Below are 26,788 nucleotides of genomic sequence, written 5' to 3'. Positions count from 1 at the left end.
AACAAATGCTATTAAATAATGCACTGCTGTGTTGGACAATTTAATCTTTGATATAGTCAAGATGCCCCCCCTCCAATGGTCTGTGCATGATTGCCTAAGTGCAGTGTGGTGGTCCATTTGTGCTAGATGCAGGTGTCCATTTCTGCATCTGAAAGGCTTGCCATAGGTTCGGCACCATTAAGCTTCGTTTCCCCATTCAGAGCATCTTCTTTCCTCCTGGTTTCAGGGGAATCAGCCTGTTTTGCTCCAAAATGTTTCTTTACGAGCAAGAAGAAGACAAAGCCCAGCAGATAGGATGGAGCTCTTAAGCCAAATGTTAGACCCAAGAAATAATGTCTGCATAAGAGAAGAGCCCGCAGAGGAATTGTGTTTATATTTGACTTTTTCATTCCTGCTTTTTTGATCTATCTATATTATTAGCACAGAAAATCCTAAGAGCGGCTTACGGTGTAAATTGCAACACAACATAATGATGATGATGATGATAATTTGAAATGGAAGTGTGATAATGTGCAAAATATTTAGCAGAAGGCAAAACAGATAGCAGCAGCCACAAGGATCAACTGCTAAAGAAAACAAAAGATCACTGGAATAAATTAGTCTTGATTAGTGGGTGAACTCAGTGCTCCTCCATATATTGCGGCCTCATTAAAGCAGCAAAGTGGGGGGGAAACTTAGCTAATTTTCAGAAAATGCACATCAGATTCATCTGCCAAGCCCACTATTCAAATTGGCCTATCCACGGAGATCAGGGGGCGGGGCAGCTTGGGGAGCAGTCTTCCCTCAGGTCCACTCCCCAGGCGTAAATTAGCTTGCCGAGGCAGCCCTCGGCAGCGCAGTCGGCCAGGAGCAAGTCTCTGTCCATAGAGCCAGAAGCGGGTGGCTAGCAGGCCATAGAGCTTCCTCAGCACTTAGGGGTGGGCCATCCATGTAAACCTGCATTTCTCCCCCCCCCCCACAAGCAGACCCTGTCATACCTCAGACCTCCTCTGGGGGCTGAGATGTATACGTGCCCAATGCCTATGCCTACCTACATCTGTAATCCATAAAGTTGTGGCCTTTTAATCCCAGACCATTGTGGTGTCCCCTTATTCATATGCCTTAGCTGGGCAAGCTCAGTAGGGATGGGGACTCTGCATGCAACTGGTCCAGAAACTACGGCTAGTAAAGAATGCAGTGACTAAACTGCTGGTGTGGCCCAATGGCACGTGTTATCTTTCCTAAGACCCCTGCCCTGGGTGTTCATCTGGTACGCAGGCTGAGGCCCTACCTGCCCACAGACTGTCTCTCCAGAGTAGTGCATGCTCTGGTTATCTCCCGCTTGGACTACTGCAATGCGCTCTACGTGGGGCTACCTTTGAAGGTGACCCGGAAACTGCAATTAATCCAGAATGCGGCAGCTAGACTGGTGACTGGGAGTGGCCGCTGGGACCACATAACACCGGTCCTGAGAGATCTACATTGGCTGCCAGTACATTTCCGAGCACAATTCAAAGTGTTGGTGCTGACCTTTAAAGCCCTAAATGGCCTCGGTCCTGTATACCTGAAGGAGCATCTCCACCCCCATCGTTCAGCCTGGACACTGAGATCCAGCGCCAAGGGCCTTCTGGTGGTTCCCTCATTGCAAGGTTACAGGGAACCCGCCCTGTGGAACGCCCTCCCATCAGAGGTCAGAGAGATGAACAACTACCTGACATTTAGAAAATACCTAAAGGCAGCCCTTTTTATGGAAGTTTTTAATCTGTGATATTTTAATGTATTTTAATGTGTGTTGGAAGCCGCCTAGAGTGATGGGGAGACGGGACCTGGCCAGATGGGTGGAGTATAAATAATAAATTGCTATTACTATTACTATTACTACCAGGCCAGGTTAAGTGATCCCTCCTCCAACACTGGAGGGGGAGATAAGAACATAGAAAGCTGTCTTATAATGAGACAGACCATTGCCTAGCAGTGACTCTCTAGGATTTCAGTCTCTCCTAGTCCTGCCTAGAGGTGCCCAGAATTGAACCTGAGACCACCTGCATGAGACCTTTTAATTCTATGATTCTATGGTTGCACCCCAAAGCTCTAGTTCATTAATCAACTAATTTAGCCAACTATAACTTGAAGCCCTATTGTTCTCTTAATAAATTGCCCAAGAGAGATGGATCCTGGTGCCAGGCATTGAAATTAATTGACACAGAGACGGCTAGGCTCAGATGACTCCACGTGGAAGGCTGCCATGCCAGGCAGGAAGTCATCTAGATTGAGCCCAATCATTGCATTAAGTTAATGAGACAGCTACCTTTGAGATGACAGAGAAGCTCTGGGATTCCAATGAAGCTCACCTGTACACAGTCGCATCATAAAGCATGCAAGCTCCTCGCTTGCCGCAGCTGCTGCTTGCCCACTTCAAGCAAGCCCTGTCTATCACTGCTCCAAAATAAACAGGGGCTGGAATTCCAGCTGAAAAACATCAAGCGCTAAATATAGGTTGTCATCTAAAGCACATTTTTAGACAATATTCTTGGGTAGGGTAATAGTAGAGACAGGGTGTTTGTATGTGTGTAAGTCTTAGAAGCCCAGTAACCCAAAATACTGAGCAGATCATTGCAATAATGTATGGCCTGCCCATAGCTGCCAGGTTATCCCGTTTTTTAAGGGAAATTCCCTTATGCTGAATAGGCTTCCTCGCGAGAAAAGGGAAAACTTGGCAGCTATGGGCCTGCCTTACTCAGGTCATTTTCTTTCCAGCAGTGGTCAGCCAGTTGCCTTTAGCAGGGAGTTGATGGTCCTTATCGTCTTATACATCCACGGTTCTGAGACAGCCCCTCCCCCCGAAAAAACAACAACCTCTGAGCATGCAGGTTTCATAAGCCAGTGGTCATCGCCACTTGGGGGATTTGCTCAACCGAATCATCTTAACAGATAACTAACAGCAAACATTCTTCAAGTATGAAGCAAATCTGGCAACAGCCAGGGGCATAGGAAGAGGGGGGGGCGATAGGAGCACAGTGCCCCCGACAGCCAATCTCGGTAGGGTGCCATCATGGCTGCCCCTCCGCCTACGCTGGGTGCCCCGCCCCCACAGGCGGTGGTCCCCACCCCCAGAACACGCAGCACACCCCTGTGGGCAGTGCGCCCTGCCCCAGGACGCGCTCCCTGCCCCTGTGGGCAGCACGCCCCAACCCCAGAACATGCACCACACCCCTTTGGGTGGCGCACCCTGCCCCGCCTGCTCTCCACCCCCCCCCCCCCGGTGCCGGAGCATGAAGCTCCGCCACTGGTAACAGCCACAAACAAAGAGAGTGATCTCAGATAGGGAAAACCCCAACATTTGCAGAAGTACAAAAGTTCCGGGGGGGGGGGGAACCACTAACATCAGCCCGATGAGGAGCATGCTCAGTGGAATATACATCTCTCTCATACAGAAACCAATTCAAATCCTGTTTACATTGGACTGGGTCCTTCTGCCCAACCCAGCTGGCCTACATCAACCTCCTGCTGAGTAACGTCAGTGTCGCTCCAACAGAAGCCTGCCCACCCATACTGCTTGTTTGCTCACTTGCCTGTGTGAGTGTGAGTTTATGAAGAACTTGGGGGGGGGGATGTCCAGCGATATTCAAAAATGACCAGAATGGTGATGTTTCTTACCCAAAGCTCTCAAAACAAGCATATAGACACCAACTGCAAGTGACTTCAATTCTGGATCTACGCACCTAAATGATGAAAGAAATCAGCCTTAGTGGAAAATATGCTTCTATACATTCCTGCAAGTTTCTATAAATTATCTGTGATGTTACTAACACAGTGAGTGACCCGTTGCTAGTGCTTTGGCTGTGTTATCATCTATTATTTGTTCGCCACATAAGCATCTCAATGTGATGCGCAGTAAACTGACAGCCGATTCCTCCCACCCTGGCATTTAAGCAGCAATGTGGGGGGGGGGGAAGAGAGCACTGGAAGGGAGCACAATTTGCATTCTGATGGTCCCAGATTCAATTGTGAGCACCTCCAGTGCAATGCAAGGGTCAGCAAGACCTCTAATCAGGGTGGATCAGGCATCCTCAAACTGCGGCCCTCCAGATGTTTTGGTCTACAACTCCCATGATCCCTAGCTAACAGGACCGGTGGTCAGGGATGATGGGAATTGTAGTCCAAAACATCTGGAGGGCCAAAGTTTGGGGATGCCTGGTGTGGATCATCAGTGTGGAGAATTCTGAGCTGATGGACCAATAGCCTGACTCAGAATAAGAAGGCTTCTAATATTCCCTCCAATCTAATTGACGTGGTTATTGCAGAGCACGATGGGGTGTTGGGAAAGTGTGACAAAAGTGAGCTTGGTGCAAAAGGTGAGTTCAGGAGTTTGCACAATTCAGCAAACTTTATGGCCATGGAGGAAGGGCAATTATGTGCACTCAAGCCTTGCCTCCAGGGAATTTATTCAGCTCTGAAAGGCTAGGGTTTGGGGTAAAAAAGAGGAGTTGGTTCAACTCCCTCTAATACTGAACTCAGATTGTGAGTGTCTATAGAAATGGGGTCCTGATGGAAGACTGGGCCACTATGAAAGAAGGGGGGGGGGAATCTCAAGCTTTGCAAAAGTACAATTTACCACCCTGGCCTCCTTTGGGAGGCAGAGCAGGATAGAAACTGAATAATTAAACAAATTGGCTCTTTCGTCTTTTTTTAATTGAGAAATTAGCATGCTCGGTTGCCACAGTATTCTAAGGTTCTTTTGCCGGGGTTTGGAAATCTGGAGCAGAGGGCAATGGAATTATTTGTTTGCAGGGAACTTTTAATATAAAACAAGGATGGGAACAGATATTATGGCCTTTCTTGTGGCAGGCACAACTTGTTACTTACCGAATCATGATCATGTAATAAGGAGTCCCTCCTAGCGCATAGAAAAAGGAACTCGTTGTTTTGATTACTGCGTAATAAATAAACTTTCTTGAGCAGCTGTCAGTCCTTGGACATTCTCCCAAAACTGCCGAGGAATTCCTCAGCGCAGAATCCCCCTTTTCGATGCAGCTACAATTCTGAAAAACCTGAAAAGAAGGTTAAAAGTCTTTTGCACAAGGTAAATAAATGAATAGAAGCTAAATCCTGGACTCCGTATGCCTACCTATTCTGCCTTGCTCACCTTTTTAAAAAAAGAAGTAGGCACTGGCGGAGGAAGATGGGGGCAAGGGGAGCGCCCCGCCCCCGGCATCACGATCCCGGTGGGGTGCCATCGCAGCAGCTACACCCCGCGCGCGCTGGGCGCCATGCCCCTGCAGGCAGCGCGCCACGCCCCCAGTGCGTGCGCCACGCCCCTGCAGTAAGCGTGCCCGCCACGCCCCTGCAGTAAGCGTGCCCGCCACGCCCCTGCCTGCTTTCCGCCCCCGGGGCCAGAGCATGTAGCTCTGCCACTGGAAGTAGGAGACACCAGATGTCCTTTAAATAAGGCATCCCCAAACTTTGGCCCTGCAGATGTTTTGAACTACAATTCCCATCATCCCTGACCACTGGTCCTGTTAGTGAGTGATCATGGGAGTTGTAGGCCAAAACATCTAGAGGGCTGCAGTTTGGGGATGCCTGCTTTAAAGAGTTCGTTTCCCCACCCCCAATCCCCTTGCAAGTTAAAAGGCAGCACTGCCTCCGCCGAGACCATGTAACACTAAAAGACCTACATTGGCTTCCTGTAAGTTTCCGAGCACAATTCAAAGTGTTGGTGCTGACCTTTAAAGCCTTAAACAGCCTCGGCCCAGTATACCTAAAGGAGCGTGTCACAGTGGCCGGAGTGGACTACTTCAGAGTAACGACGCTACGCAGCTCTGCATTTTATTCTTTTATTGGTGCTGCGTATTTACAGTGCTCAAGTCATTGCTATTTACACGGAGCGATGTTGTCAGTCGGTTTCAGAACCTCCTAATGGCTTTTGGCGCGTCTTTCTCCAACACAAAAGCTTTGGCAGACCCATCCTCTTGCCCCTCCTCTTCCTGCGTAATTCTGGAGTTGGAGGGATGGGTCTTCCCCCCTTGCTTGCCCCTTCCTGTCCCACCTGGGACCCTGGCTCCTCTACCTTGCCTGAGCCTCGGACACGACTTCCTGCTTCCCCACTGGAATCGGAACTCTCCCTGCTTTCCCCTTTGCTCGGGGACGGGCTTGAACTCAGGAGGGGAGGGACTTCGCGATATCCCCTGTCCCTCACATCCACCCCCCTCCCAAGCTCTCCTTCACCCCTCCCCAGGCCCCCCCCATGTGTCGGTGACGACTGGAAGCCTAAGAACTCAGTGCTCTCCGAGCCCGTTGGTGTGAATACCTCCCCCCAGTCCTGCGAGCCCCCCCCTTCCGCCTGGGCGGACGGGAATCCCAAAAAGTCCGTGGCGTCAGAGCTGGTGGGGGTAAAAACGTTCTGCCAATCTGCTCCTTCCTCTGACTGGGTGGATCTCGGTGACACCCATACCTCATCCTCTGGTTCCTCAAACTCCGCTTCCCAGCGCCATGGTGAGCTGCTCTCCCGTGCCTCCTCCTCCTCCCCCTCCCTTTCCATGTGCCAGGGCTTGGGTCTGTGGGGAAAGAGGGCGTGAAATTCTTCCACCAAGAATTCCTCCTGTATCTGAGTGGCTGGGACCCATTCATTCTGGGACGGTGGAGCATCCTCCCATGCCATGAGGTACTCCAGTCCCCCCACCCCCCACCTTGAATCCAGGATGGCCGTGGCCTCATTGAGTTGCTCCCTGCCTTCCCTCTCCCCCCCTCCCTCGGGGGTTTGTTCGCTGTCTCGGAGCCTGCTGCTTTCCCTGTACGGCGACAGCAGCGATCTATGAAACACTGGATGCACCCTCATGTCCTCTGGCAGTGCCAGCCTGTATGCCACCGGGTTTACCTGTTGCGTGACCGTGAAGGGGCCCAGCCTTTTGGGTGCCAGCTTTTTGCACCTCCCTCTGGTGGGAAGGCCCTCCGAGGACAACCACACCTTGTCCCCCACCCTGATGACCTCCCCTTGTCGCCTGTGGCGATCTGCCCCCTTTTTGTACGCTTCCTTGGCCCTCTCCAAGTGTTCTCTGAGCTGCTGGTGCACCGTCTCCAGTTCCTCTGCCCAATCCTCAGCCTGTGGGCCCTCCTCCTCCTCCTCCTCCCTCTCCCTCTCTGGGAAAGATCTGAGGTCGCGCCCGTAATTGGCCTTAAAGGGCGACACCCCTGTGGAGACGTGCACTGCATTGTTGTAGGCAAATTCTGCTAGTGGCAAGCGATCCACCCAGTCCGTTTGCCGCTGGCTGACGTAGCATCTCAGGTACTGCTGCAGAATGGCGTTGACCCTCTCCGCTTGTCCGTTGGTCTGCGGGTGTCTAGCCGTCGACAAGCTGACCTCCACCTGCAGGAGGTTCATGAGCCGCCGCCAGAACCTGGAAACAAATTGGCGGCCACGATCCGAAATAACCCTTAAAGGTAATCCATGCAGTCTGAAAATGTGATCAACAAACAGTTTGGCTGTCTCTTCTGCCGAGACTGCCCTGGCACACGGTATAAAGTGACACATTTTGGACATAAGGTCCACCACCACCAACACTGCAGTCTTACCCCTGGACGAAGGCAGATCTGTGATGAAGTCCATGGACACCACTTCCCACGGCCTGTGTGGTGTGGCTAAGGGCTCCAGCAACCCTGGTGGCGCTGCTCTGACCACCTTCGCCCGCTGGCAGGTGGTACAGCCCCTTACATAGTCTCGAACATCTTCCCGCACCCCTGGCCACCAGAAGTGTCTCATGACTAGGTGAGCGGTTTTGTCCCTTCCAAAATGCCCCGCTGTAGGGTTGTCGTGCATCTGCTTGAGGACCGTACGTCGAAGCTGGGTGGTGGGTAGGTACAGCGCACCCTTGTAGAAAAGCAGCCCTCTGCGTTCTGCAAAGTCTTTTGCCTGCTCCCTCCCCCCTCTCAGTTCTCTGAAGATGCGGTTGGCAAATTCATCCGCTGCCGTCAGTGCTGTGAGTTCTGCCTCGCTCACCACAGCTGCTCCGCAGGACCATGCCGACGGGGGGAAAATGTGCCTTGGGGCTGGTGGCGCCTCCTCCTCCATGTACTCTGGCTTGCGGGAGAGGGCATCCGCCCTGACATTCTGCTCCCCCGGGATGTAGTGGATGGAGAAGTTGAAGTTCGAGAAGAACTCTGCCCACCGTATCTGCCGCTGGTTGAGCACCCTGGCAGTTCTCCAGAACTCCAGGTTCTTGTGGTCTGTGCACACCTGGATGGGGTGCTTCGCGCCCACCAGGAAGTGTCGCCAGTGCTGGAACGCAGCGTAGATCGCAAGAAGTTCCCTATCAAACACTGTGTAGTTGCGTTCAGGCTGTGTCAGCTTCCTGGAGAAGAAGGCACAGGGTCTCCACTCCCTGTTGGCGTCCAGTTGCAACAAAATTGCGCCCACAGCTTTTTCAGAAGCATCTGTCTCAATGCGTAGGGGCGCGTCCTGCACCACATGGAACAGGTTTTGGTCTGAGGCGAACACTCTCTTGAGGCTTTCGAACGCTGCTTGCGCCTCTGGTGTCCACTTGAACTTCTGCTTGCCTCTCAGGCAGTCCGTGATGGGAGCCGTAACGCGAGAGAAGTTCTTGATGAACTTCCTGTAGAAGTTAGCGAAGCCTAGTAGGCGTTGGGCATCTTTGCGCGTCCTGGGGCTGTGCCAGTCCAGGATGGCCTGCACCTTGTCCTTGCCCATCGCCAGCCCCTTGTCTGACAGCTTGTAGCCCAGGAAGTCCACCTCTTTGGTGTGAAACTTGCACTTCTCCAGCTTCACATACAGGTGGTGCTCCTTCAGGCGTTGCAACACCTCTCTGACATCTTTCACATGCTGCACTGGGTCATTCGAGTAGATAAGGATGTCATCTAGGAAGACCAAGCATTTCCTGAAGAGGAGGGACCCCAGGACGTGGTGCATGAAGGCCTGGAAGCATGCTGAGCCCCCTTGCAAACCGAAGGGCATCACCAGATATTCAAAAGAGCCCAGAGGCGTGAACATCGTGGTTTTCCATTCATCTCCTTCCCGGATCCTGATCAAGTTGTACGCCCCCCTTAGGTCCAGCTTGGTGAAAATCTTGCCCCTGCGTGCCGCTGTCAGGAGATCATCCACTCTGGGCATGGGGAAAGCCACGGGCTCTGTCACCGAATTCAGCCGTCTAAAGTCCACCACAAGACGGCGCTGTTGCGTGTCTTTCTTGTCCACCCAGAAGACCGGGCTGCCCCCTGCTGCCTTGCTTTCCCTTATGAACCCCCGCTTGAGGTTCTTGTCGATGAAAGCGCGCAGATCCTCCAGCTCCTGGTCTGACATGGCGTACAGCTTGGCTGGGGGTATCGTCGCCCCTGGCACCAGGTTGATCTGGCAGTCAAAAGGCCTGTGCGGGGGTAGGTGGTCGGACTCCGCTTCGCTGAAGACCTCCTGCAGGTCCCAGTACTGCTTGGGTATTGCCTCACCCCCTTTGATATGCATGGTGGCCACCGTGGCTATCGGAGGCCCCTCCCCTGGTTGGTGCTGCATGCAATGTTCCAGACAAAAGTCTGACCCAAACGTGATGCACCTCTGGTGCCAACTGATGGAGGGGTCGTGGCGCGCCAGCCAGCTCATGCCCAAGACGATGGGGGGGTCTGAGATGGTGGTGACGTTGAACGCCAGTGTCTCTGAGTGCCTTCCCACCGTCATTCTCATGGGGGGGGTTTGATGTGTGATGGCCCCTCCCAGCAGCTCCCTGCCGTCAATGGTTGCTACGTGCAGAGGAAAATCCAACTGCAAAAGCTGGATTTGGTGCTCTTCTGCAAAGCTTCTCGAGAAGAAGTTGGCGGACGCCCCACTGTCAATTAAGGCGAGGACCGTCAGGGGATAGCCATTTGGGAGCGTTAGCGTCACTTCTAGAACCACTCCTGCTCTGGGAGGGGTGGGCTGGCTCTGCACCACTCTGTGCGGGTGGGCGGGCTGGGGCTGTTGTCTGCTGACTGTGCCTGGCTGCTGCCCCTTGTCTCCTGCAGCCAGGCTTTCCCGTTTCCCTGCTGTGGTGCTGCGTCAGTGGGGGAGGGCACCACCGTTCCCGCCTTTCCTTGCCACTCCCTGCGATGTGGGCAGTCTCTGACGAGATGCTGGGGTGAGTTGCAGAGAAAGCACTTCCCGCCCCTTCCCTCCTTGCGTCTTGGCGCCGCTGGGGTTTGAAAAGCCCGCGCGCGCGCGCTATCAATCTGCATGGGCTCCTGGTCCTGGCTGGCTCCAGGCGTGGCCTGAAAGGGTTGTTGAGGGAGTGGCTTCTCCTGCGACCGTGGGAACCAAGCCCGCTTTGCGCGCGTCGCTTGCTTGTCGTTCCACCGGGATTCCTGCCTCACCCCCACCGCCAGAGCTGCTTTGCTCAGTTGATCCATAGTACTGGGCTTTGGACCTCTCGAGAGTTCATCCTTCACCTCCTCGCTCAAACCCAAGTAAAACGCAGCTTGCATGGGAGGCGAATCCAAAACCCACCCCAGTCTGTGCACCAGCATGGTGAATTTCGCCCAATATGCGCGAACTGTCATATTTCCTTGGCGTAAATTATGCAGTTCCTCCTTAGTCTGGTCCAAATGACTATCGGACGAATACATCGTCCTCAAACCTTCTAGAAATTGTTGGACATTTTTCATGCAAGGATTCTTGGTTGCGATTAATGGTCTTAGCCACTCCCTGGCTGCTCCGGTGAGATGTTCCACAATAAACGCTACTCTGTGCTCATCATCGGGGAACTCATTCTGGTGCAGCTCAAGAGCATACACGATCTCAGTCTCAAAGCCCTGAAACTCCTTCGGGTCTCCATTGAACTTGCTTACAAGGGTCCCTGCTCTCCTTCCTGGCAGCACTTGGACTTGGGGAGCCCCTCCCGCCTTGTTTTTCTCTGCATCCAGCTTGTTTTGGAGGTCTACCGCCACCGCCCTTAAATGCTGCTCTTTTTCCTGGAGCTCTCTCACCTGTTCCGCAAGTTGTAGCCGGTCGTCCTGGACCTTCTTAGTCTCCTCTTTAGCTGCCTTCAATTCTCCCTGCGCCTGCAGCGACAGCTGTTGCAGTTCTAGCTGGGCTTGCTCAGCGATCTGCCGCCACTTCTCCGCCTCGGACACGCTCATCCCGGCAACTCCGAAGTAGCCCAAAAATGATTAGGAGGTTGCTGTCACAGTGGCCGGAGTGGACTACTTCAGAGTAACGACGCTACGCAGCTCTGCATTTTATTCTTTTATTGGTGCTGCGTATTTACAGTGCTCAAGTCATTGCTATTTACACGGAGCGATGTTGTCAGTCGGTTTCAGAACCTCCTAATGGCTTTTGGCGCGTCTTTCTCCAACACAAAAGCTTTGGCAGACCCATCCTCTTGCCCCTCCTCTTCCTGCGTAATTCTGGAGTTGGAGGGATGGGTCTTCCCCCCTTGCTTGCCCCTTCCTGTCCCACCTGGGACCCTGGCTCCTCTACCTTGCCTGAGCCTCGGACACGACTTCCTGCTTCCCCACTGGAATCGGAACTCTCCCTGCTTTCCCCTTTGCTCGGGGACGGGCTTGAACTCAGGAGGGGAGGGACTTCGCGATATCCCCTGTCCCTCACAGAGCGTCTCCACCCCCATCGTTCAGCCCAGACACTGAGGTCCAGCTCCGAGGGCCTTCTGGCGGTTCCTTCCCTGCGAGAAGTGAGGCTGCAGGGAATCAGGCAGACGGCCTTCTCGGTGGTGGCGCCTGCCCTGTGGAACGCTCTTCCACCAGATGTCAAGGACATCAACAACTATCAGACTTTTAGCATTCCCATCATATGTCAAGGAAATAAACATCTGTCTGACTTTAAGAAAACATCTGAAGGTAGCCCTGTTTAGGGAAGTTTTTTAATGTCTGATGTTTTGTCGTGTTTTTAATATTCTGTTGGGAGCCACCCAGAGTGGCTGAAGAAACTCAGCCCAAATGGGCAGAGTATAAATATATTACCATTATTATTATTATTATTATTAGTAGTAGTAGTAGTAGTAGTAGTAGTAGTATTTTTCAGGGAAACAACTATCTTACTGTGTCTTTCCTGGATCCCGTCACAGCTTTACATCCAGCAAAACAAGGCGACACATATGTCATCCCGTCTTCTCCACAGACCGGATCCCACTGGTTTGTGGCACAGTTGCAATTCAGGTTGCAGGCTGAAGATAAAGGATTTGCGCCCCGTGCAACTGTTTTCCTTGTGGAATAAGCAGGGAGGTTTTCCTTTAGTTCATCCTAAGGCACATCTAGCACAGGGGTAACCAACAGGGTGCCCTACAGATGCTGGAAGAGTGTTCTACAGCATGGGACTAGATGCTCAACTTCTAGTGACTTTGGTGAGAGGGGCGAAACAGCAGTAAATTACATGGAACAAGTTGGCATTAACTCTTCATTAGCAAAAACAGGATCTGCACAGCCGGCATGGCAGGCCTAATGAGCGCGGCAGCTCATCTCCAGCATATTGGCCCCACAAAGCAGCTGTGGAGACTGAAGGTCCCCACCTCCCCACAGCTGCCTAAGTCCCCTGCTTTCCAGGGTTTCCTCCCAAGCAATCTGAGACTACACCTATGAGAAGTCAACTTCTTCTCGGCCCTTTTCATGCCTCTCTTGTTTCTGGGAGATAAGTGGGGAGGGCAGCTTGTCACAGCAGGAGTGGGATAAACCCATGCCTCTTCACCAGCTGGACTCATCTCTGCCTCTTGGCTTCCCTCCTCTCCTGCTTTAGCTCCTGCCTCTGATTCTAGATTTCCCTCTGCCACTGACTCTCTCAGCTCACTAAGCCCTGTTGCCTCTTCAGCTTCCAACACCCCCTTTCCCCAGTCTTCTCCCTCTGGCCATTCTTCATTGTCTCGCCCTCAATCACTTGGCTCTGAGCCTTCTTCCTTTCCTCAGCTAGTTCCTCCCACCATTTTTCTGTGTCCATTGAGTCCATGACGCACAGGGAACAGCAAACAGCTCTCCTCCAGAGGATCTCATGGATACCTAAGGTATCCTGGACCCACCCAACTTGTGCAGAAATTTGTCTCTGAACATGAGAACATTGAACCTGGCCTGGTAGCAGAACTGGCATTACCCTTAGGCACACCGAGGTGATTGTCTCAGGAAGTGAGCTTCCATTGGGATCCAGAGGTGGCAAACCCCACTGCTGTGTCTGCCCTGCCACCAAGCCCAGCTGCTGCCTCTGCTGCCAGAAAAGAGAGGAGAGGAGCAGGACCTCGGCTTTGGCAGGAGGAAGGAGGAAATGGAGTCAGCAACTCCCCATTTTGCCTCAGGTGGCAAAATGTGTTGGGCCACTCCTGCCCAGCTGTCAATTTGCATTTCTAGGTACAAAAGTATTGACCTGATATGTAGAGATCTTTCCTATTCTAATTAATTCAAGAGGGTTTCGGAAGCAGAAGTTTCATGATGTTTGGGTTATTCCTTCAGAGAAGCTGAGTGCAACTGGCTTAAACTGGCTTTGTTATCTCTTCAGTCAAGGTCATGTTGACTATACAGTGGAACCTCGGTTTATGAACACCTCAGTTTACGAATTTTCGGTTTATGAACACCGCGGACCCATCTGGAATGGATTACTTCACTTTCCATTACTTTCAATGGGAAAGTTTGCTTCAGTTTATGAACGCTTCAGTTTATGAATAGACTTCCGGAACCAATTGTGTTCATAAACCGAGGTACCACTGTAAAAGTAAGGCCAGAAGGATCCTGCGTTTTCACTTTCTCTTACTATCTCTTTTCCTTCTGGTGTGGTGTTCTGTACATAGTATGCTTAGTGTTAAGGTTTAGTCTTATTATAAGTTATTGTAAATTTAAATTTAAGTAGGGACCCAGGTGGCGCTGTGGTTAAATCACTGAGCCTAGGGCTTGCTGATCAGAAGGTTGACGGTTCGAATCCCTGTGACGGGGTGAGCTCCCGTTGCTTGGTCCCAGCTCCTGCCAACCTAGCAGTTCGAAAGCACGTCAAAATGCAAGTAGATAAATAGGAACCGCTACAGCGGGAAGCTAAACGGCATTTCCATGTGCTGCTCTGGTTTGCCTGAAGTGGCTTTGTCATGCTGGCCACATGACCTGGAAGCTGTACGCTGGCTCCCTCGGCCAATAATGCGAGATGAGCGCGCAACCCCAGAGTTGGTCACGACTGGACCTAATGGTCAGGGGTCCCTTTACCTTAAATTTAAGTCAAGTCAGCTGCAACTGGATTTCTTATGGACAGTGCCAATCCTGAATGTATTGGATCTGTGACCATTATGCTCATTTGCCTTCAGTAGCAGTAAAGCTCTTCTGGATGAAATATTAACTGCCTCTGGTCTATTTTGGGGAATCCCACATGCGGGCACCCAGTGGAGATGTTTTAGCAGAGGTGCCACATGTAGTCTGCTCCCACCAGCAGTCTAGCTGCTTCATTTCCCACCAGTTGGAGCTTCCAGGCCAGGCCTGAGGGCAGCTCCACACAGAGCACATTGCAGAAGTCCCATTTCAAGGTTACCAAATGCCACAGTGGCCAAGTTGGCCAGATACAATCGCAGCTGGCGTATACCAGAGGAAGCTGGTAAAAGGCACTCCTAGCTGCCAAGGTCACGTGGGCCTCCAATGGCATAGACGGTCCCAGGAATACCTCCAAAGCTACGTACAAATTCTTGTTTTTACAACCCCCCCCCCCGATGCATCCATATCACATACCCATCATAAGATACTGTCAATCCAGCCACCGTGCGGTTCTCACAGCCCACTACTAAGTAGAAAAGTGAAATGACAAATGCCAGAAATGACAGTATATATGCCATTTTGGTTGCGGCGACTATGCCAAGTTTGTATTTTTTCATGATGAAACCTCCTAGGAACATACCAAGGCAGACTGCTGGTACGGCCGTGACGGCTGGAACAAAAGACAAAGAAGGAAATAAGGATCATGTCCCGTCGTCGTCCCTGTCCCCCATCGCAAATGACTTAACAGGGACAGCAAACGGGTGGGGGAACTGAAAGGATACCCTGGGAATGTTAAAAGGGGGAAAGGACCAACATTAAGAATACAGTATTGCTCCTCCTCTTTGTGGGAAATGGATTGAGGATTAAATCTGTAGATTTAGATCTTAACCTCCTATTAGAGATGTGTGGGAGAAATACAAAAGTAATCAGCTGAATTGGGAACAACAATGAGTGGTGAAAAGGGGCTGAACTGCCTTCTTCCTACTGCTTCAGGTGGGCCATGAGGATTAGGCAGTGATCCAGAAACAGCCTGGGGCACAAAGACTGTGTGTTTCTTGGACAGTATGCATACTGACTGGATAATCTGCAAATTGCCTGGAGAATGTACAAAACACATGAGAAATATGCACATTCCCCAATACCGATTGACAATTATGGTTGTTATTGTTATTAATGAAATTTCATCTGAATACAGTGGTACCTCTACTTACAAATAACTCTACTTACGAATGTTTCTACTTACGAATGGAGCTCCGTCCGCCATCTTGGATGCGGTTTAGATAGGATTTTTTCTACTTACGAATTTTTAGATAGGGTTGCTTCGACTTACGAATTTTTTTCTGCCAATGCATTCCTATGGGATTCGACTTACAATTTTTTTCGACCTACGAATGTGCATTCGGGAACGCATTAAATTCGTAAGTAGAGGTACTACTGTACTTCTTCTGAAGTTCAGTGGGTGGTTGACAACATAAAAACACAAAATGAAAACACAAAATGCCTCATAAAAACAAGAACCAAAACAAACCAATCACCTCCTCCCACAAATCAAGGCATATTGGCTAGAGAATGTACAAAGTTCACTCAAGATATGCAAAGTGAAAGCCTCTTGGAGGTTATGTATATTGACTGGGAAATGTACACAGCTCCCTCTTCTAGGAAGGATTATGTGCACATTCTCCATGAGGCCTGGTGAATGTGCACAATGGCCAGTTACTATGTACATTTACTGCTCAGCTCCCTTTCATTAATACACACACACACACACGCAGGACTCACCTGTTACAAAGTTAGACCTGGATGCTGGCTGACCGTACTGCTGCTCTATGTATTTTGGGGTGTACGTTAAGTAACCAATAAAGCTGTTGAACTGCAGCAACGATGAGCACAATAACATAAAGTACATTCGGTTGCCCAGCGTTTTCTTCAGGGACTTAAAGAACTCTGAAAGAAAGAGACATGGGGTGCTTAGCGCAGGCCAGATCTGCATGTTTTATGAATGGTCTGCACATCGTTTTATAAAACATCAAATTCAAAGAAATGATAACATTTGGACCCATGGGAGTCCCTACCCAGTCATGAACTGATATCCTAGTTTATTTGCTGCTGTCAATTGTATCTCTGAGCTATGGCAGCAATAAGCATTTTCATTTCCAGTTTTTTCCTGGTTTTGCTTTTAATTGGTTTGTTTTTAATTGCATTGTATTATGAAAAAAAACCTTAATAAAATTTATGAAAATAATAATAATAATAATAATTTCCTCTCTCATTTCTATTTCTCTCTAACATCGCTGCCTAACACTGCCCAACAGCCTTCCTTTGTTGCACTGGAACTGCTTCCCCTTCGCCATTCAACTGACCACATGACACGACTGAAAAGGTCAGGGGTTAGCAAACTGTTTTTCTGCAGGGGGGCCTGTCCACTATCCCTCAGACCTTGTGGGGGGGCCGGACTATTTTTTTGGGGGGGAATTGCCCCCGACTCTCCCCTCCCTTCTCCACAGCACTGGACGAGCCCTGATGGCTGCTTACCTGTGCCTTGCGAGCGGCAGGGGCTGCAGCGACGGAGGGACGATGAGTAGCATGAAAGGGCTAGCTCTGGAGAGGGGCTGCTTAAAATGGCACTCAGCCAACCACGGCTCAACTAAGCCCAGCTCCCTTCCTCCTCTAGGCAGGGCAGGGAAAAGCCAGGAGGAGAGAGGGAGCAGGCGCTGCCGCCATGTGTGCGAGGGAGGGAGGAATGGTGCAGCCCAAACAATCAGAATCCTTCCGCCGATTCACACGGCGATTCCCAGACCGTCCGCGGGCCGGATCCAGAAGGCAATTGGGCCGGATCCGGCCCCCGGTCCTTAGTTTGCCAACCCATGGAATAGGTCCTGGGCAGCTAGGGCAGATCTTTCACCTTTCAGTTTTGAGAAGCGAGCTCCCTGTTGACTTTCAGACTTCTGTATATGGCTTTCATCAGCACGACTTTCCAGTTTTTTCTTTTCACTAGCGCTCGCTCCTTCTTTGTCCAGGCTTTTAGGCAGGAAGCAGAAAGGGATTCCGGCAATCAGATTGAGGACGCCAGCCATCAAAAAGCCCAGCCACCATGCGCCAACCCAGCGGGAATCAGTTGTAGTTATCGTTACTGTATCTAGAGTAAGAGACAGGTCAGAGTCCGTCTGTTATTATCCCCAACAGAAAGGACTCTGGGTTTTTTGGGGGAAAGCGCTTTCTCCCTTTTCGTTTCTTACCATGGATAGTTCCATGGTAAGAAACGAAAAGGGAGAAAGCGCTTTCCCCAAAAAAACCCAGAGTCCTTTCTGTTGGGGATAATTCAGACTGAAATTCCCAGGTGTCAAAAAAGGTTATTTATGTAAGCCACTACTGCGGCCCATGTTTCGTTAGCCCCCAAATGGAAAACGAGCAAGGTCCCAACCAAAGAAGAATGGTGACTTAAGTTGACTGAATATGCAAAGCTTGCAGATTTAACACATAGAATGAGAGAACAAGAGGAACATATGTTTAGAGAAGATTGGGGAACGTTTATTGAATATATGGGAAATAACTGTGTACAAACACTGGCAGCAGTGCCGGATTTATGTATAAGTTAAACAAGCTAAAGCTTAGGGCCCCACTCGCTTGGGCCCCCCAAAAAAACTCAAAAAAAGAACTGGATGTACATCTCCAAAATATAACATAAAAAAATAAAAACCCAACATACAGCAATAGTGTTTTGTGTTGTGTAGTCTCCTATGATGTAAGTAATGGGCCCCACCTGCTAGCCTGCTCCCTAAAATATCACATATTTTTTTATGTGAAAATGGCTTTAGATACCTATTAGGTCCATAAATTACCATATAGCATATATTCAACACACAAAAAACCAGCGACAATTTGTTGTTGACAAAGGACAGCTGGACATATAAAGGGCCCCATTACCTTCAGTAGCTTAGGGCCTCATCAGACTTAAATCCGGCCCTGGGTGGCAGCATTAAGATTAATTCAACAGTGTCAATAAGTTATGATGGATGTAATGATGGAATACTGAATAGTATAGATTCTGTAAAATATGCAGGGATTTATGATATGTAAAAGGAACCATGGAAAGAGAAGAAGGGAAGTCATTGATATCTTAAGGATGTATAAACTAGTACTGTATTTTAAATTGTAAAACAGAAAATTTAATAAAAATTATATAAAGAAACGAAGAGGGAGGTCCCTGCCCCGAGGAGCTGGCAATCTAATGACACCTTAGCTTGTAGTGACACAGAGGAGGGCTTTTTTTTTTTTACTGGTGACACTGCTGTCCCCATCTCTATTGCTATGCCGTCGTTGACCCTTGAAGTCATACCTGTTTAAGCATCCGTTCCCAAATGAAGCTTCTCAATGGGCTTGTTCCATTGTATATTTTAAAAGATGGGTGGTTTTAGTGTTTTGATTAAATTGGTATGTAAATTCTAAAAGGGGGCAGGGAAGGATGAACCCTCAACGAGAAGTCATATGGAGAAACTAAGTAATATATTTAAATATTTAAATAACACAAGTCTTCTTTAGGAACTTAAAGGATTTATATATATTTGTTTATTTGGTAATATTTTGTTTCTTTTTTCTTTTTTAAATTTTAATAAACCTTTATTAGATATTAAAATTACAAAAGGAAATACCAAGACAAGAAAGCAAATGAAAGATTAGCAACCAAAAAATACAAAGAATACATGAAACAAATACAGATTGCTTAGCAATTCAAAAATTAAAACCTTATTAAATAAGCTTCCCAGCCTCAGAATCCCCAGACTGATTCCTTACAATCCTATATCAAAATATAGAGCTGTGAAAAGAACTAGAAAAAGGAAATGGATAAACAGAACAGCGGGAACGAAACATCCAAGGTAAGTCAATGGGGGGGAGGGGAGAAGATAAGAAAGGGTGTGAAGGGAGGGAAAAAGTAGAAAGAGATAGGCGAAAGGTAAGTAAAGCTAAAAAGGGTAGTCAAGAGGGATAGGTGAAATTCCGACTTCCAAACACTTATAGTCGGTTCCCTTACATAATTAAATTCTACTAGGCTACTCCTTATCTTTGATCTTAGAATACATTTATTCCCTTTCCAACTTCTTATTTCTTATTATCTTGTGCTTCTTAGTCTAAACATATCACCATCTTAGTGCTTATCTGTTGTTTATAGAAGTAATCCTCCACATATTTCCATTCTTCTTTAATTTTTTGTTTTGGTATTCCTCTAATCAAGGCGGTTAATTTAGCTAGGGTCATATATTCGGCTAATTTTATATACCACTCCTGAATTGTTGGGATCTTATCGCCTTTCCAATTTTGGGCGATCAGCGCCCTGGCTGCCGCGCAAGCATAGAGTAATATATTCTTCCTATCCTTTGGTATGTCCCCAGGTATTATGCTCAACAGCAGGATCTCCGGCTTTTTTTCAAAGGTAAGTTTGAGCATTTTTTTCAATTCTTCGTATATATTTGACCAGTAGATGCCAATCTTGCAACACCTCCACCAACAGTGAAAAAAATCTCCCAATTTTTCCTTACACTTCCAGCAATTATTTTGATCGTTCCTATAAATTTTAGCTAATTTGGCTGGGGTCAGGTGCCATCTGTATACCATCTTCCATAAATTTTCTCTTATCGCCATGCACGCTGAGAAATTTATATCCTCGTTCCAGAGTTTCTCCCACTGCTCAACAAAGATTACCCTTCCTATATCTTGAGACCATTTTATCATTGTGTGTTTAACCATCTCATCCTTCATTTCCCACTCAAGTAAAAATTTATACAATTTGGCCAATGGCTTCTCCCAATTTTCTAATAACAATTCCTGCAATTTCGACCTTTTATCCTCAAAACCTACTATTTTATGTTCCCTAAATATTGATTGCACTTGAATATAATGGTACCAACTTTGGCAATATTGTTCAACCTCAGTATAAGATTTAAGTTCGTACTGGTTATTAATTTTCCTAATCAAATCTTTGTATGTAGGCCAAATACCTCCTTTGGGTTCTTTACTTGTCGATGACATTTCTAAAGGTGAGATCCACCAGGGAACTTTTGGTTCTAACAAACTCCTAAACTCATTCCATATATCAAGTAAGGGTTTTTTAAACACGTGATTGGTAAATGATGAATGTTCTCCCTTTTTTTCTTTTATTAGATGAGCATGCCAACCTCCAATATTTTTGAATCCTTCCAATTTGAGTAACTCCGAATCCTCCAGCAAGAACCATTCCCTCATCCAGCACAAGCAGGAGGCCGCGTAATACAGTTTCAAGTTCGGGACCCCCCAACCTCCTCTCTCTTTTGCATCAGTCAATATCCTAAACTGTACCCGCGCTTTCCTTCCTTGCCAAATAAAGTTGCTCATATCTTTCTTCCAATTCTCGAATGTTTCTTTTTTGAGTTTTATTGGTAACATTTGAAATAAAAATATTAATTTTGGCAACACCATCATTTTAATTGCGGCAATCCTGCCTGCAAACGTTAGCTTTAATCCGTTCCACCTCACCAGATCCTCCTTTATTGTTTTCCAAATTTTATCATAATTGTTCTCAAAAAGTTCCACATTATTATTGGATATAGTAATTCCTAAATATTTGATTTTTTTCACTATTCCCCACTCACTAATCAAATATATTTCCTCTTCCTCCTCCTTCCTTATATTTTTAATCATCAATTTGGTTTTCTGATTATTGACTTTTAATCCGGCTACCTCCCCATAATCTAATAACTTTTGTTTTAATTTAGGTATGGTTTCCACTGGGTCCTCCAACATTATTATTAAATCATCAGCAAATGCTCGTAATTTAAACTCACTTTTCCCAACCGATATCCCTTTAAGATCTTTATCCATTAGCAGATCATTTATCAAAAAATTCAATGCCCATATGAACAGCAGCGGGGACAGAGGACATCCCTGCCTCGTCCCCTTAGATATTTCAAATCCTTTAGTTATCTCTCCATTGATGATCAGCCTTGCCATTTGTTTGCTATATATAGCATTTATTCCCTCCATGAATCTGCCCGTGATTCCTAATTTCTTTAGCGTCCCCTTCATAAATTCCCATACCAAATTGTCAAATGCCTTTTCGGCGTCCAGAAATATAAAAACTGCTTTTTTACTAGGGTTCCAATTTAGGTATTCAAATATGTCTAACAAAATTCTGATGTTACTGGACATTTTTCTTCGGGGTAAAAAGCCTTGTTGCTCTTTGCCTATAACTCTATTCAAAACATGCTTTATCCTGTTAGCTAAAATCCCCGCATACAATTTATAATCGGTATTCAGCAGAGAAATAGGCCTATAATTCCCTATTTCCTCTTTTTTATCTTTATCTTTCGGTACCAGGGTGATAAACGTATCTTGCCAAGACTTTGGGAACATTCCCCCTTCTGAGATCTTATTCACCATTCCTTTGTAAACATCTCTTAATTCATTCCGGAATACTTTGTAATGTTTCCCCGTCAGGCCATCTGTACCCGGCGATTTCCCCAATTTAAGTTTGTTTATTTCCTCATCTATTTCTTGCCCTGAAATTGGATCGTTTAATTTCTTAAGCTCTTCTGGACTAATTCTAATTCCATTAAATTTGTCTAAATATTTCTCTAATTTCTTTTTATTAACATTTTCCCCTTTGTACAATTTGCTATAGTATTTCACAAAGCAGTCTTGTATTTCCTCCGAATCGGTCTTAATCCTTCCCCCCTCCTTTATTGCTATTATTTGTTGCTGGCTCTGTCTCTTCCTTAGCTGCCAAGCTAAGAGCTTACCCGATCTATTTCCTAATTCAAAGGTTCTTTGCTTTGCCCATATAATCCTATTTTCTATTTCTTCATCCATTAATTGTTTCAAATTAGTTTGCAAAATTTTAACCTGCGTTTTAATAGTGATATCTTTTGGATTTTCCCCCAATTCTTTCTCCTTTATTTTTATCTCTTTTTCCAATTTCTCTAATTTCTCTCGCTTATCCCTCTTGTATCTACTTTTTTGTTGTATGTACAACCCTCGAATAAACGCTTTGCTGGCATCCCATACCGATGTTATATCAACCTCTGGCGTCATATTGATTTGGAAAAATTCCTTAACCAGCTCTCTCAATTTTTGGACAAAGGCCTCATCATTCAACATCCTCTCATCCATTCTCCATCTTTTAAAGCTTTTCCTACTCTCCTTGATCTTTAGCGTTACCGGGTTATGGTCGGTTATTGATTTTGCCATGATTTCACATTTCCTAACCAATGTTGTTAGGCCAGTGGAGACCAACATTATATCTATTCTGGAAGCCGACTTCCTAGCCTCGGAATAATATGTATATTTCCTCTCCTTTGGGTATTTAAACCTCCAGATATCTTTTAATTCATAATTATCAATTATTTGGAAGAAGGTCTGTGGCAATTTACCCCCCTTTTTGGAGTCGCTCGATCTATCCATATTGGGCAGCATGACACCATTAAAGTCCCCAGCCAATATTACTTCATCTCCATCAATTACCTCATTTAACATTTGTTCAATTTTTTGGAAGAAGCTCGATTTGCATCCGTTTGGTGCATATATATTTATCACCATTACCTTCCCTTTGGGTGTGTAGATTCTTACCCCTACCACCCTCCCTTCTTCATCCTGGAATACCTTTTCTGATTTTAAATTCCCCTTTACATACGTAACTACTCCTCTTTTTTTTTTCCTTTTATCAGCCGAAATGTACTCTATTCCCAATCGTTCGTTCCTTAAGACCCTTTCATGCTTTCCCATAACGTGCGTTTCCTGCAAACATATCACATTCCAACTCCCTTTTTTTAATACATGCTCCACCCTATTTCTTTTCCTCTTGGAGTTTAACCCATTTATATTCCATGACACGACATTTATTTCCATGATTAGAGTTAGAATTATTAATATTATTTTTATCCTCTTAATGATTTTCTCAACAAATTATCTTTTTTCTTTCTTTCTTGATTTAATCAAATTTTATTATCTCAATAACGAAATTAAGGAAAATATCTGTGAGGACTTAAAACCCCTCAATAATATTTTGTTTCTTCTGTATCTTATCTGGAATGTATAATTTTTACCATGTAAGAAAATCAATAAAAAGCACACTGGAAAAAAGAAAAGAGAGAAAGTGATATTTAAATTAAAAAATTATAAGTTCAATACAAGGGAGGGAGCCAGCAGAGTTTGGGTGGGGTTGGGTTGGGGAGGAGGGGTGTGAAAATAAACAGGGGAAGAATGTGCATTCAATTACAGAATTAGAAGGATGAATTGGACAATATCATGTAGGTGTCCTGGGCAAAAGGTTCAGGCTTGCCTTCTGCTCCATGGGCCCCAAATGCAACAAAGGCCAATTTTACAGGAGTGGGTAGGTGGCAGTCACAGAAATATGCAAATATCCAGCATTTTCCAAGCAAACACCACTAACAGAAATAGTAAAGAGTACTGAACAGACAAGAACAACGTGATACATTGCTTCAATATCCCTCCCCCAGAACACAGTGATTGGGGGGCCCTAGTTAAAAAAAAAATCTTTCCCTCTGATCAAAAGCCAGACCTGTCAGTCACAAAAGAAATGTCTCTCCCCCATCTCTCCAACCTGTTTTCTTTATACAGTGGCACCTTGCAAGACGAATGCCCTGCAAGATTAATTTTTTGCAAGACGAATTTTTTGCAAGACGAATGTGTCTTGCGATCTGATGGTGACTCGCAAGATGAATTCGTTTTGTGAAAAATTCATCTTGCGAATCACGGTTTCCCATAGGAATGCATTGAAATTTAATTAATGCGTTCCTATGGGCAAAAAAAAGAAATTTCAATGCATTCCTATGGGAAACCGCGATTCGCAGGACGAATTTTTCGCAGGACGAATTGACTCACGGAACAAATTAAATTCGTCTTGCGAGGCACCACTGTATAGCAAGCTCTGGGAGAAAGGGTTCGTGTTTGTCACTCTGCAGTGGTTCCTCCCATAAATATCTGAATTTCTGAAGCATTCCAAAGCACTTCCGAGGTCCCATCAGGATGCTCTGGAGAGGTCCCACTTTGGTGTGGACATGCCCCAAATCTTTCCAAAATATCCCACTTGGGCTTGGGAGCTGTCCAAATGTGAAGGCTACAGAGCTCACAGCTCCATATGATTCAAAGCTGTAAGTCAGGGTATGCTGCATGCCACATGTTACAATCACTGATCTCCAGCTTGCAAATCATCTTACCTAGATCCACGAAGCCAATGTCAACATACAGTCTGGCCAACAGAGATCCCAAAAGGAACCCAGCCATTGGACCAATCATTCCTATTGTGTGCAAACAGCCTGCAGTTATAAAGAAAATATTATCAGTATATTCCAGTGCACACAAGCTTCAGAACAATTTGGGACTGCAGAGCAGGATGGGATGTCCCATATTTCATGCCCCTTGAAAGACCAGAAAGATGAAAAGGTGACACAGCCCTAGTTTAAAGAATCACATGTTATGAATAACTAGGATCAAACTTGCATTTCAGAACACACATTTAACAGTGCAATTCTACACGTGTCTGCTAATAAGTCAGGTCCATAGAGTTCAATGTGGTTTACTCTCAGGTAAGTGGTTACAGGGTTGCAGCCTTATCAACATACGCACATTGATAGTGTCCTTCAGCAGGTGTCATAATGCAAGGGGGAACTCTGTCAGAATTGGTGAATCTTAAAGAGATTCACAAACGTTTTCCTGAGTAATAAAGCATTGCAATACTGGTTTTTTATGACTTTTTACCTCAATTGGTTCCAAAGCTTGAGAATTTTTTGAAGAAATTGCACACTTCTCAAGTCAAAGCAGATTTTTTAAACAAATCAAATTGTGAATGAGTCAAAGTGTGATGACAGAAAATTCAAATTTAGACAACATGAATGCAAAATGCTTCGAACTCTGCTGATGACCGAAGCCAGATTTTACTATAAAGAGGCTTTTTGACAGGCTATCCAACTCAGGAGCAGGTGCAAAATCTGAGTGCTGCAGCTTGAAAATCTGCCTTTGTTTTTGTCAGGCACTACTTAGTACTAGAGATGAGATTTCCCTATGAGATGTTACCAATATAAAAAGGAGCGTCTTCTTCTCTCGAGAAATCATCCAGGTATGATATGCCCAGTGGAGTTATTGGTGTTTCACCTATTCCACGTAGTAGATTCCCCATCAAGACACAAATCCACGCATAAGATACAACTTCTTTTGCACAGCCTGCAAATAACAGCAATTATAGCAGGAGAACGTAGTCATGCCTTTTGCACAGAAACACATACCCTCCCAAGCAATCCCAAACAGGAGATGTTCACCAAGGATGTTCTGGTGGTGGGATGTTCAATTCCTATGCTCCCAGGGACTAACCTCTTCTCCACACTGTGGTCTGGGGATCAGAAGCTCATTTTGCCTGACAAAATGAGCTCCACAATAGAGTTGACATTAATAATGATAATGATAATCTACCTTTTGCCTCCCCATTGACTGGCAGACATATACATGAATGAACGATGAAAACATCTAAAAAACAATGCAGACTGGGAAAGATCTCTGCTTAAAAGGTTTGTTGCAGAAGGAAGGTTTTCAGTAGGCACCAAAAAGACAAGAGAGATAATGTCCGTCTAATTCTGACAGGAGGGAATTGCAAAGGAAAGGTGCCACAGCACTGAAGTTGTGTGGAGTGGACCTTCTGGTATCTGCAGGTATCTGAAGGATGCCCTCAGCTCCAGAACACAGCGATTGACAGGGCATATAAGGATAGACATGATATTTCAGGTGTAAGGGGAAGAAAGTACAGAGAACCTCCCCCTTGCATCGGAAGTAGCTCCTCCCCAAGCAGTGATGGAAGCGAGGGCTCTGAGGAGGCTAGTCAGGAAGTGGAGAGAGAGGGCCAGGGCTCCAGAAGCATGGGAGAGCCCTGACTACACAGGAGGGAGGAAAGAGGGGGAGAAGGGGGGGGAAGGAAAGCATGGAGCGTAGACCCTTTCCTCCGGTTCCAGAATTACGCAGGAGAAAGACAGGGAGGAGATTCACTGTCCCGAGACTCCTATGTTGGAGAAGATCACGTGGGGGGCAGTGCCGGATTCTGCATCAGAATGAGCAGATATGTTTTACACACCTGTCTCACTGTAAATAGACTGCACTAATAAAAACTGTTTAAAGACAAGCATGCGGAGCGTCGTTACTCTAGAGTAGTCGCGAGAACCCCTGATATCAGGCACCCTGGTCCCAAGCTGTAGGTGTAAAACCAGCAGATTGAACTCAGTTAATTGGAGGCCAGTGCTTTCAGCAGCAGCATAACATTGTGGAAATGTCCTGCCCCAGTGAGCCACCATATTTTGCACCACCAGTAGCTGTAAGCCCTCCCCAGTCACTGAGCACAGCAATACATACATGTGCACCCATTATGGGTGAGGGATGAGGAACCTGGTGTTTGCAAATTCCAAAAGAAATGCCCCGACCCACCCCCTTTCACGTGTCATCACCTGCGGTTCCATGCCCACGTCCACTAGCGGTAGCCAATGATATGGACTTGGTGTGGGGTAAATTATAACATGGAATAAGTGACAGGATAGAGAATCGTAGAGAAGGGTCTAGAGCTCCCCAAGGCCATCCATTGGTT

The 26,788-nt window shown here is 46.8% G+C and overlaps 1 protein-coding gene across 2 annotated transcripts in view; it reads right to left on the bottom strand.

Moving 5' to 3' along the window:
- LOC118091322 (solute carrier organic anion transporter family member 1B3-like) overlaps nucleotides 1-26,788 on the bottom strand; it is a 35,967-nt gene continuing 9,179 nt past the window's right edge. For both annotated transcript variants that reach the window (XM_060279164.1, XM_060279165.1), the window contains 10 exons: nucleotides 25,240-25,386; nucleotides 24,384-24,482; nucleotides 17,081-17,314; nucleotides 15,958-16,122; nucleotides 14,653-14,848; nucleotides 12,010-12,172; nucleotides 4,846-5,030; nucleotides 3,637-3,701; nucleotides 2,331-2,448; nucleotides 1-336 (listed from right to left, as the gene is read on the bottom strand). In XM_060279164.1, the coding sequence (XP_060135147.1) occupies nucleotides 123-336; nucleotides 2,331-2,448; nucleotides 3,637-3,701; nucleotides 4,846-5,030; nucleotides 12,010-12,172; nucleotides 14,653-14,848; nucleotides 15,958-16,122; nucleotides 17,081-17,314; nucleotides 24,384-24,482; nucleotides 25,240-25,386 (1,586 nt within the window). In that variant the 3' untranslated portion in view covers nucleotides 1-122. The remainder of the gene's footprint in view (nucleotides 337-2,330; nucleotides 2,449-3,636; nucleotides 3,702-4,845; nucleotides 5,031-12,009; nucleotides 12,173-14,652; nucleotides 14,849-15,957; nucleotides 16,123-17,080; nucleotides 17,315-24,383; nucleotides 24,483-25,239; nucleotides 25,387-26,788) is intronic.

Source organism: Zootoca vivipara, chromosome 10 (genome assembly GCF_963506605.1).
Source record: "Zootoca vivipara chromosome 10, rZooViv1.1, whole genome shotgun sequence".
Taxonomy (NCBI): domain Eukaryota; kingdom Metazoa; phylum Chordata; class Lepidosauria; order Squamata; family Lacertidae; genus Zootoca; species Zootoca vivipara.
Note: the sequence above shows the minus strand (reverse complement) of the source record. Positions and strands in the feature narration are given on the sequence as shown.